The sequence below is a fragment of the Lonchura striata genome, chromosome 20 (genome assembly GCF_050655825.1).
Source record: "Lonchura striata isolate lonStrDom1 chromosome 20, ASM5065582v1, whole genome shotgun sequence".
In the NCBI taxonomy this organism is placed as follows: domain Eukaryota; kingdom Metazoa; phylum Chordata; class Aves; order Passeriformes; family Estrildidae; genus Lonchura; species Lonchura striata.
In genome coordinates, this window is record NC_140722.1 from 7647928 (window position 1) to 7659216 (window position 11289).

The 11289-nt window shown below is 51.0% G+C and overlaps 1 protein-coding gene across 1 annotated transcript in view; it reads left to right on the forward strand.

The window, feature by feature from the left end:
• CDH22 (cadherin 22) overlaps window positions 1-11289 on the forward strand; it is a 76569-nt gene that overhangs the window by 37315 nt on the left and 27965 nt on the right. Inside the window, exons 4-5 of the mRNA XM_021540884.3 lie at window positions 1711-1830; window positions 10837-11004. Of these exons, the coding sequence (XP_021396559.1) occupies window positions 1711-1830; window positions 10837-11004 (288 nt within the window). The remainder of the gene's footprint in view (window positions 1-1710; window positions 1831-10836; window positions 11005-11289) is intronic.

Below are 11289 nucleotides of genomic sequence, written 5' to 3' on the forward strand. Positions count from 1 at the left end.
GCTCTCAGCTGATTGCTGCCAGGCTCTGCAGAGAGCCCTCTCTTGTTCCCAGGGGCAGGCACTGCCTTCTATGATTCTCACACTTTGGCACCTCCAGCATCCCTCACAGGCTTCTCTACTGCAGCTGGGAGAAGGATGCTTGGAGACCCTGGTGTCATTTCCCTTCTCTGGTCCCTTTTTTTGCTTTCTGATCAGAAAATTCCCAAGGGAACATGCCAGGCTGCCCGAGGGAATGTGCAGTGCTGGTGTGGGAGTGATCTGCCTTGGCTCATACCTGCTTGAAAGAGTTGTGTTATGGCAGGCAGAGGAGGAGGAAATGCAGCAATAGTATTTCTTAAACAGTTGTTTGCAAGGCAGAGAGCCAGTGTTGCCGTGGTGTAAAATCTGGACGTGCCTGGCAGGGATGCACCATAACTTCACTGGAGACAGCAAAGCATAAATAAGTTGACTCAAACTAGCTTGTTGCTGAAGACCGATGAGGGGGATTCTCCTGTTATCAGCAGAGCTGCAGCTCTGAGAAGGCTGCCAGGGAGAATGAAAAGCAACCATGGTAACTGCTCACTGTTTCCCTCAGTGAACACCCTTTCCAGGAGTTCAGAGTGAACTGGACTGGGGGGAGTGTATGCATCCCAGCTGCTCACATCTGCCTCATCTCCTGATGATGCCTGAGTCCAGGCAGGGCTGGTGCAGGAAATCCCTGGCTTGCCTGCAGGCTCTGGGCTTGTTGTCTCCTGACAAAGGAGGAGGAAGGCACCAGGGACTGAAGTCCCTTATCCTCCTCTGGATGGTTTCAGCTCCATATCTGCCTCCTGTGACATAGGAACAGAGGCTGCTTCTGACTGACTGGTGCCAGTGCTTGACCCCTGGGCAGGGATGCGCTGAGTCTGGTGCTAGAGATGAAACAGGGTAGCCTGTCCTCACAGTGCTTTGGTCACACCACCTCCTTTCTCAAGGTGTCTCTAGGTAGGGGTAGGCTTCCCTTCCTTTCTCCCTTCTGTTATCTCTGTAGATCTCAGCCCCTTTGCTCCTGCCCCCACCTTCATGTCCTGGGTCCTGCTTTTGTTAAATTGAACATGATGTCGAATTAAAGCCATCACAGGGACAGTTGGAGTGAAGTACCCAGTTTAATGAGGCAGCCTTGAAAATCAATAACTTAATTGCAGACATTTGATGGACTTTTATCCAATTTATAGTCCTCCTGCCCTGCTACGTGTAGAGCATGAGGACCTGGTTTTGTCTGGCTCTGGGCAAGTGAAATCCTTTCCTCTCCTCGGGCTGCTGTCCCTGTGCAGGTCTGCCTGCTGCAGTAGTGCTGCAGTGTGGATCAGCTGGCTGGTCCCTCTGTGGTCTGGAGGTGACCACATCACTCTGTGCTGACAGGAAGGGCAGGTGTGAGTATGACATGCTCAGCTTCTTCCCAGGTCATCCAGTAGAAGGCTACTGGGAGAAAAGCTCCCAGCTGTTCAGACCAGTGATCTCCTGGAGAGCAGGTCCTGCAGGCCCAGGATCCTGTCCCTGATGCCACTCTGCAGCACACCAGAGGCATTTGCAGCAGTGTCTGGAGTCCTGGCTTTCAGGCATTTGGCAGGGAGGTGATGCTGCATTTGCACCCAGCTGTTCTCTTTTCCTCAGTGTTGGGCCCTGCTCTGAAGTCTGTGCTGCTCTTCTAAACTCCTGCCTGATTTTGTTTTCTTTCTTGTCCTGCTGCAGGCACCTCTGTGATGCAGGTGATGGCCTCTGATGCTGACGACCCCACCTATGGGAGCAGTGCCCGGGTAGTCTACAGTGTGCTGGAGGGGGAGCAGCACTTCACTGTGGACAGCAAAACAGGTGAGCAGCACCCAGCTGGGCTGGCCCAGGAGATCCCACAGTGGCTTTGGGTCCTGGGCATGACTGTGAGCCAGCAGATCTGTGCCTCTCTGCTGGCCACTGGTGCTGGATACTCCTGGCAGGGGTGTTGGAGAGGAAGCTCAGCAGCCCTGCTCAGGCTGCTGCACAGCTCCATGCAGCAGGCAGGATCTGCAGCTGCCTGCCCAGAGTGCCTGGTCTGCACCTGCACTGGCCAGAGCTCCTCTCTGCCTGGAGCACGAATGCCCCCACAGGCACATAAAACTTCAGTGTAGAAGGTTTAAATACTACCAACGGGGCCTTACCAAAGGCTGCACCATTATCACCAGGGCTTTGATTAAAGGTAACACTTTAAATTAAGGATAGGTTTATAAATGTTCTATTAATATTTAATGAAAGAACAGTAGAAGCTGCTCCATTCCTTAATAACTTATAATAGAGCCTGTTGTAAATGCCTCTGTAATAAATCCCTGGCAGATGATGCTCTGACATACTGGTTAGAGTAGACCATAACCAGGAGATGTTGGGGCATATATTCTCCTTGCCTCCCAGGAGTTTGACTCTCATTACCCTTAATGAGAGCCTCACAAGCTTGCTAAGAAGGGAAGACACTCAAATGCTAATAAGGGATATTTAAGGCACAAAGCATGCAGTAAAGTGCCCATAGTTTAATGAAAATTTGTCAAAGGATGAGCAGGCCAAGGAGCTGCAGCTTGTGCTGAAAACTGGACAGCAAAGCCCTCCCAGCCTATTGCTGAACCACAGTGGCATGAGCTGAGATCACCCCCTGGCCTGAAATAGCAGGTCTCTGTCAGGCTGATCTGTGTCTGTGCTGATAGACATTTTCTAAGGCTGGAGTTTGTTTGGAGATGCCAGTGTAAGGAGAGTGTAAAGAAGGTCTGTGTGCCTGAGCCTCTGTACCTGCAAGAAACCTCCTGACAGTGCTCTGGTGCACATGGGGAAGCTGGGGCCAGCCCTGGTTCTGCCACCAGCCTGGATGCTGCTGAAGGAATGCTCAGGTTTGGGAGTTTGGGAGCTCCTACACACACCTGACAGCAGCACTGTGGAATGTGCTGGAAAATGTCTCTGTCTGGGCTGGGGCTGGTGGAGTGGGGAGAGGGCACAAGCAGCAGGTTGGGGCTGTACCCACCCACAGCTCAGGAGCTGTTGCACCTGGGCTCTCTTCTCTCCCAAATTTGCTCTGTTTTATATTGTGTGTGTAAGAACAATAGGCTAAACACTGAAAATTCAGGTGCACGTGAGATCCTGTTAATCTGAGACAGCTTTGTTTGAGTGGAAGTCTGGCTGCTGGAATGGAGAGGGACCACTGGGAGCAAACTGCACAAGCCAGGACGTGCAGAGGCTCAGCTTCCTGCCACATTAATGCTCTGTATTAAGGCATAAACTAAAATGTGCCCTGTGGGACTGTGGTGAGAATTAATGCCACTCTGGGAATCCAAGCTTCTTGATTCCTTGGCTTTTTGTGTCTTAATTCTCAAGCTGGCTGTTTCATACACTGGGGGGTTGATTTATTCTTTTACTTGCCTTTGTTTCACAAAGGCAAAATTGCTGACAGTCTGCAGAAGACTCCAGCCCTTCTTGATCAAATCTGTTTGCAGGATATCTGGCTGCTAACACAGGTGTTGGGGCTGACTCTGGGGGGTCTCTGAGCTGCAAATGGCCTGTGGCAGCTGCCTCACCAGCGCTGCAGGAACTGCAGGGCTGCAGCTCTTCCCATTAGCTACTCAAGTTGTGGCTGCAGCCTGTCCTGTGCCCCTCTGTCAGCACTGGCCCATGTGGGTGCAGCAGTGCTGCAGGGGCACAAGGTGTCATCATATCCACCCAAGCACACCCCAACCTGCTCTCACTCTTATTCTGCTAGAATAAGACTTTATGCTGCACAGGAGAATCCAAGTCTGATTGCCCGAGGTGGCCCAGCTTCTGCCCTGAGCACAAGATTTAATTATCCATAGCAGCAGCGTAGCTCTCAGAGCCACCATTGTTATTAATGGCCATAAAAAGAACCATAAAAACTTGGCATGTTACATTTCTTATAATATATGATAATGAAGAACAATTTGATTTCCATTTTTGGTTTTGACCTCCTTCTCTGCCGTTTCTTGCAGGTCCATGCGTGCATGTGCTGCCTTGCACACCACCTCAGCCCCTGACTCCTTCCAGCACAGGTTCTTTGTTCCTCCCTTCTCCTGTGCTCTTTTCACACCCTCCTTCATAGCACAGGTGTGGCATGTACAAAAGTGTTTTCCATGCTTGAGTACAGAACATGGACCATGTGCAGCTGACTTTGTCTCCTCTTCTTGGATGTTTCCAGCTGTAGTGTTCAGCTGGGATTTTGTATTCAATGGACCTTTCACAGGCAAACCCAAACTGTCTGGCTGCTGTGCTGTGCCAAGACCTGCCACTCAGTAAGCCCTGAATGCCTGTAGCATCTCAGGTCTTTTTGGAGGGAGACAAGCATCTAAATGGCTCCCCTGGAATAGTGGGAGCAGCAGGATGGCATTTATGCTGCAGGAAGATTCCAGAATTGAATGATGGCCAAGAGAAAGCACAGCTGATGCATATGAGCTTTTCTTTCTTTCATATACAGCAAGCAGCCACTCTCATGCTTTGAGATTAGTTTCACAGACCGGAAACTTGTGTTGTGTACACCAAACCAGGTACAAGAATTTCACCTGTGTGTGCTGAAGGTCAAGGCTGGCTTTTTTTTTTATGTGAGTGGGGATCTTTATATGCATAAGCTTTTGAGGCAAGGTTTTCTTGCCAACTGTAAGAATATCCCCGTGGCTTGTTGCAAGAGCCTGCAGGCATAAAGCTTTGTGAGCTTTGTGCTGCCTTCCTCACTCAGACAGGGTGCAGCCAATCTTTGCTCCTTGCAGCAGGTGAGCAGCAGTGCCCGTGCTGTGGCTGCCCTGATCTGCTCAGGAGGCTGTGCTCTCACAGCAACCAGCACACAGCTCTGCCCTGCTGCTTCCAGTTGAAAACAGCTTCTGCTGCTGCTGTGCTGGGTGTTGGCTCTGGGTGAGAGCACTAATCTGACAGCAGAATCCCCCTCACTGCTGCTGGGCCACGAGCCCAGCTCTCCCAAAGTTACAAAAGATGGGAGGTTGAGTGGCAGCTCCTGTTCCAGCTCCAGGAATCTCATCCTCACCAAGGTCTTTCAAGCTTATGCATTTCGAATACAGAGGCGTGCACCTGAGTGTGGGCACATTTATGTGAGAGGGGAAATCTGTGCATTTAAATCCATGGGCTGTGTTTTCATGCAGCTTTATATCACCCTACATTCTCTGTACCACTGCAGATTATTCACCTTTATAGGGGCAAATCTCTCTTTTGGCAGGCAGCTGTGCCTGCCTGCTCCTGTCTGTTCCCATGTCCTTTGCAGTGCCTTTTCTTACCCTGGGCAGTGTGGCTGGAGACTCACTGCTGCCTGTGATCCCGTGCACACAGCCTTCCTTGGGAGGGAACCTGAAACTGCTCAACACTCCATAACCTGATGCCTCTGTTTCCAGCAGTCCTGTTCATCCCTTTGTAGGGATATTGAGTGCTATAGAGCAACCACACTATGTAACACCATAGGTTTCATTATGTTTACTTCCTCAAAAGCCAGATTGTCAGTTTGGGGCTGTGCATGGGAGCCTGGCTTTTTACCATAAGGAAGAGGTTGTTCTTCAAATCTGTCACTCTGCTGAATGCAGAGAAAAGGCAGATCTCAGAAGGTATTTGAAATGCAGTCTGGCATTCATGATGACTTAAACCAGCTCCTGAGTTCTAGAGTCTGTGTCCTGATTTAGACTGAGCCATAAGGGCTAGAAGCTTTTTATGCCAGGGAAAATGGAGATACTGGCCTGCTGGGATGGAGCTGATGGTTATTTGTGTGCAGTCCTTTGTTGCTTCATCCCTACCTGCCAGCCTTGCTGTGTTTGGAGACAGACCTGCCCTAGTCCTGGGGCAGTAAGGCTGGACTGGGAGAGGAGCTGTGTCTGGGAGCCTGCTGCACACTGAGCTGGGCTGATGAGCTGTTGATCTGTGTGATGTGGTGGTGGAGGCAGAACACGTTTCTCTGCTGCTCTTGCCAGTTTATTAAAAATGCTCCTTGGTGCCTGGAAACACAGATGTATCAGTACATGTGTGTTCCTGTGTGCCCAGAGGTTGTGCAGGTCTGTGCTCCATCCCTGTCCCTTATCCACCAGAGCTGTGCACAGGCACAAGGGAGTCTAAGGCACAAGAGTCTGGAGAGAAGCCACATCTGTTTAAGGGGATTCCTCTTGTCAGCAAGATTGAACATTAACAGCCCTTTTCTGAGACTGGTGCAGGAACTTCAGCTGATTTGGGACCAAATTATACGTTTGGTCATCTTGAGGAAATTCAAGTGTATCTACTAATGTGCCGAGGGAATTAATGTTAAGTGATGAGGGACTTAGCTGCTAAAAGAAGAGACAAAGGAAGGGTGAGTGTGCTGGCTCTGCATTGGCATGGGCAAGGCTGATTGCAGCCTGGAACAAGCCCTTGTTAGGTGCTCCATGAGCCTCCTGACCCTTTGTGCCTCATACTTCACTCAGAGCACTTTTAGCTTCTGCCTTTCAAAATGTGCTGAGCTGAAGGACAGGATGAGGGGCTGGAGGATGACTGAAGTGCTGGTTCTTGGAGCCAAGACCTCTTCTGCAAGGGCTGACCTCCTCCAGGATGTGTGCTTTCAGCAGGACTCATGTCTTGGCAGATATATTGGTATTTCTGTGTCCCTGCAGGCAGGTGAGGGCACGGGTGAGGAATCTGCAGGCAGTTTGGCAGGTGCTTTGCCATTCCTGGCCTGAAGCAGAGATGGGTTTGATCTAACTGACCAGGCTGCTGACAGAAATTAATCTGGTTTATCCTAAATAGGAGAGGGATGGAGGAGACAGACCCAGATTCTTCTCAGGCATGCGCAGTAAAAAGACCCAAATGGCAGGAAGACAAGGCTTGTCACCATGATGGCACTTCCATCCCTGGAGATACTAAAAATTTGACTCTTTATGGCCCAGGATAATTTCATCTGCCTTTGAAGACTGCCTGCTTTGAGCTGTAGATGGATCAGGAACCTCCTTAGGATTGGTCCCTGTTTGTTACCCCATGACTTTCTGGCTTATTGCTCCTCCTGCCCTCAGCTGGAAGGTGCCTTGTCCAGGCAGTCTCTGAGGATGTGGACATGACCTAGAAGTACCTGAGAGCAGAGCAAGGCCCATAATGATGGGATTCCTGGAAGGCAGTTACCTGCTGAGTGCTTTGTCCTGCTTTGTTTTTATCACCCAAAGAGACTCTGCTGTTGGAGCAGATTCAGTGGTATTTATGTGATGCTCTAAGTGTCCCCTTGCCTGGTAATTATACTGATTAATCCGGATCATGCTGGAAAGCCACATGTGCCTTGTACCAGAGGGTATGCCACCATGTGTCCACATTATTCAGCTATAACAGATACTGACAAGAATGGGGGAGACAAGTCTGAGCTCGAGGTTGTTCTTGCTTTGTTAGTAGTGTCTGGGAAAGACAAAGTTTGTCAGTTTTTCCAGCTGGAAAGAAGGTGAATCTTGGGAGATGATAGCAATGACTTTTCTGTGCTCCCTGTACAGCCTTGAGGGAGGTCGGTCTCCATCCCTTGCAGCTTCTTTGCAGAGTCCCTGGGAGTCAGGTTTTGGGAGCAGAGACTCCTTGGCTCTGGAGGATGGGACCATGTGGGTTTGCTGCTGGTGGGTGTTTGAGGCAGTGCCCTTAGTGCCACATGAGACCCTGATTTGCCACGGCCATTAGCAAATGGTGATGGTACCTCGGCCTAGAAGTCAAAGCCAGCCTGACTCTTGGGCTGGTGGCCTGGTGTGGCCCGTGCAATTTGGGAATAGCATCCCAGTGAAATCCTGATGGGTTCCTGGAGGTCTGGCAGTTTGTCTGCAGCAGATCCCCACCTTTCCAGGATGGACTGAGCACACAACACCATGAGAGGGAGTTTCTGATCAGTCTCCACCCTGCCACAGGCAGAGATTTTGTCTGCCCTGTGCTGCTGGAAGAACAGGAGCTGGTTGGGGACATTCACCCTACTCTGCATGTGCCAAACAGCCTGGACTTGCTCCCCTTTGGGACGAGTGACCTTGGAGGTGTTCCGGGAAGTGCCTGAGCACTTTCCTCCCATCTTGCATGGCATATTATGAGCTATATCATTACAAGCAGCTCAGTTAAGTCATTACAGCCTCAGTGAATGCATGAGCTTTTTCCCTCTCATCCCAATTCATCACTATTGTGCTGACATGAATCATTTTCATTATAAAATGCTTCAGACCCCGTTAATTAACAGAATTGCTTAAATTTCAATGAGATAGCGCTTGCCCAGAAATAACGGGTTTGTATTCACAGTGGAGTGGCAGAGAGGCCTGTCAGCACGAGCAGCTGGGCTGGCCCCTGAGCTCTGGGTGTTTGTGCAGGGCTGGCACTGCTGCCCAGGTGCAGGGTGCCATCCTTGCTGGCATGGCTGCCCAAGGCACGTTCTTGCCTCCCCTTCCTTGGCTGCTCTGCCTCTCTGTGCGAGCTGGAGTGGGGCTCCTTGCTCAGTGGCTTCCTCTGAGCAGAGGCAGGATGAATGAGGGGGTCAGAGCAGGCCCTGGGCCCCATCACAGGATCATCACCTGCTCCCTTATCCGTGGGCCTGAAGGCAGGAGAGTCCAGGCAGTTACAGAACCTGAAGTGACAGAGGGACAAGGGAAGCTGGGTGACAATTGTGCCTATCCATGAGAGCTGGAGAATGGCAATGATCTGAAATGGTGGTATTGTCTTTATAATAAATCCTAACAATGCTAATCATGGGAATAATTGCTAGTTTCAGAAAGGAAGGAGTGATAAATGTCTCCTGAACAGTTTTGCCAGCTCCTGCTACACTTTTAATGTCATGCAAAGGGCCAGGGGGAGGAATTTCATCCTCCCAGCTCAGTGGCATTTCTGGCTGCCTCTGGACCACAGCACCAGTGACTCCATGGGGTGAGCCCTTGTCTGGAGGTGCCACACCAGACACTTGAATGGGGAACCTGGAAAGCTGCTGGCTGCGGTGTAAAGATACCTGGTAGCCTTGGGGTCTGTCCCTGTAGCCATATCTTGGCTCTTTGCAGCCTGCTGGAACTCAGCTCCCCCTCTGTTGTGCTCTTGGTGACTTGGACCTTTAATGCTCTAGCACTGCTCAATGTGCTGCACATCAGCAAATGGATTGCAAGGTGCTCAGACCACTGGATGGTTCTCTATTGCTCTCTATTGCTCAGCAAGAGAGGAGCTCCCTGTTCCCTCTGGGTCAGAGCCCTCACTGGGGACCCATTCCAGCAGCCTCCTCCAGTTTGGCCCTGGCACTGGGCAGGATTACTGGTGAAACAAAGCAGAGATGAATTTGCAGCTCACAGTAGGAGGAGGTAAAGCTGATAGTTAAACAGAAAACCCTGGAAGGGAGAGGATTTACAAAAACATAAACCAGTGTCTAAATCTGTGGGAATGTTAAAAAACTGAGCTGGAGGGGGTTTTAAGCTGATTCCTGTCTGTTATGGGCTGCTGCTGGTACAGTGGGACTGGAATGTGGTGTTAATGACCTTGTATCCATCTAGGCATTCCTTCCTACCTGACCCTGCTGCCAGGTCAGGCCAGAGTCCTCTCTTTCTTTTTTTCATCCTCAATTTTTTTTCCATTTAAATGAAACAGTCATGGGTGATTGGCAATTTCTGCCATGCACGGAGTTTTCAGGCTTTTACTGCTCTTTGTTTCTTGTTTTACACTCCTTTATATTTTAGTCCTGGTCATTTCCCCAATCCCAGATGAATACTGGAGACCTATAAACACGGTTTTTAAAAGAGTTACTTTTGTAAGTACTACCATACCATTCATTTTGTTAAGCTCCAGTGAATTCTCTGGCACAGAGCATGTGTTTTGTCATCTCTGGTCTCCTTAACTTAGAAGGACACTTGAAAACAAGGGGTTTTGTGCAGACAGACTTTGAGAAATGTGCTGCCCACCCCCCCCCCCCCATTCTCCAAATCACACAGGTCCCCCTGAGAGGTGCCACAGAACCTGGTAGATGGAGCCTGGGCTGGGGCACCCCTGTTCTGTAAGGGGAGCTGCAGCAAGCCTGGCTCCTGCTCAGCAGATCAGGATAAGTGGGCTGCTGTAGATCTGTGCCAGAGGGGTTTTGTGACTCAGCCTGGGTTTTTCCAGAGCAGACCTTGAGGCTGGCCCCAGCACAGCCCCCGCATTTGGATGGGGGTGAGGATGAGTCCTCTCTTCTGTAACTCTTGCTCTCACCAGCCCTCTGGCCTCCACAGATCTTTCACCCACCTCCCGGTCACCCTGGAGAAAAGCACAAACCTCCTCTGTGCCAGGGTTTAACCCAGTGGGAGCTGCAAGGAGCCCAGGAAAAGCAGCAATTGGGACTCTTTCACGCTTCATGAGGAAACTTGCTGGGAACCAGTTGGGCCTGTGGCTATTCCTGGGCTTTAGGAGGATTTTTGGGATATTTCTGGCTGGCTGACAACCTCCTGGGCTTGTTCTTCTCCCCAGTGCCCTTCTCTCCCCTTAGCTGGCTTTTGCTCACATGCTCTCTTGCAAAGGGGTTCAGCAGACACTGTTTGTGGCCAGCAGTGTGTTCCTGAGGCAGAGGTGGCTGGCAGCACCAGGGCTGTGGCTGGGAGAGTGTCCCCAGCAGTCAAGGGAGGTGACAGTCCCTTCTTCTGTACATTGGTGAGATGCAAGTGCTGTACCTGACACCAGATATGCTTCTGTGGGCATACCAGAGTGAGTCCAGGCTGTGAAGGTTGGTGAAATACTGGAGCATCTGCCCTGTGTGAAGAGGGAGATCCAGCAGATCCTGTTTAGGTCTGGATCTTGTCCAAAGTAATCTCCAGGGACCCCTTCCAGCCTCAGCCTGTCTGTGGCTCTGTGACCTGCTCTGTGCTCAGCTGTCCTGCTGGTTTCCAGGTGTGATCCGGACCGCCGTGGCAGACCTGGACCGGGAGACTCAGGACCGCTATGAGGTGGTGATCCGTGCAACAGACATGGCAGGACAGCTGGGTGGCCTGTCTGGGTCCACCACAGTCACCATCGTGGTCACTGATGTCAATGACAACCCACCACGCTTCCCTCAGAGTAAGTCCTGCTGGCCATGGGGGTGGGCACTGGAGCATGTCCTGGTTCCTGTGGGTGGTGGGATGGAACCTGCAGGCTGAGCCAGCCTGGCCATTCCAACTGCTGGCAGGGTGACAACACCAAAGATCCACGACAATACACAGCTCCTGGCCTGGGTCTGAATGTGTCCTTGCCTGGCAGCACAGTGGGTGCCAGATCCCTGCTCCAGTGCAAGTCCTGGAAGCAAGCATGGCTTGTGTGGTAGGGGAGAGCAGGCCAGCCCTTTCCTGAGCCTTTCCAAGCAGC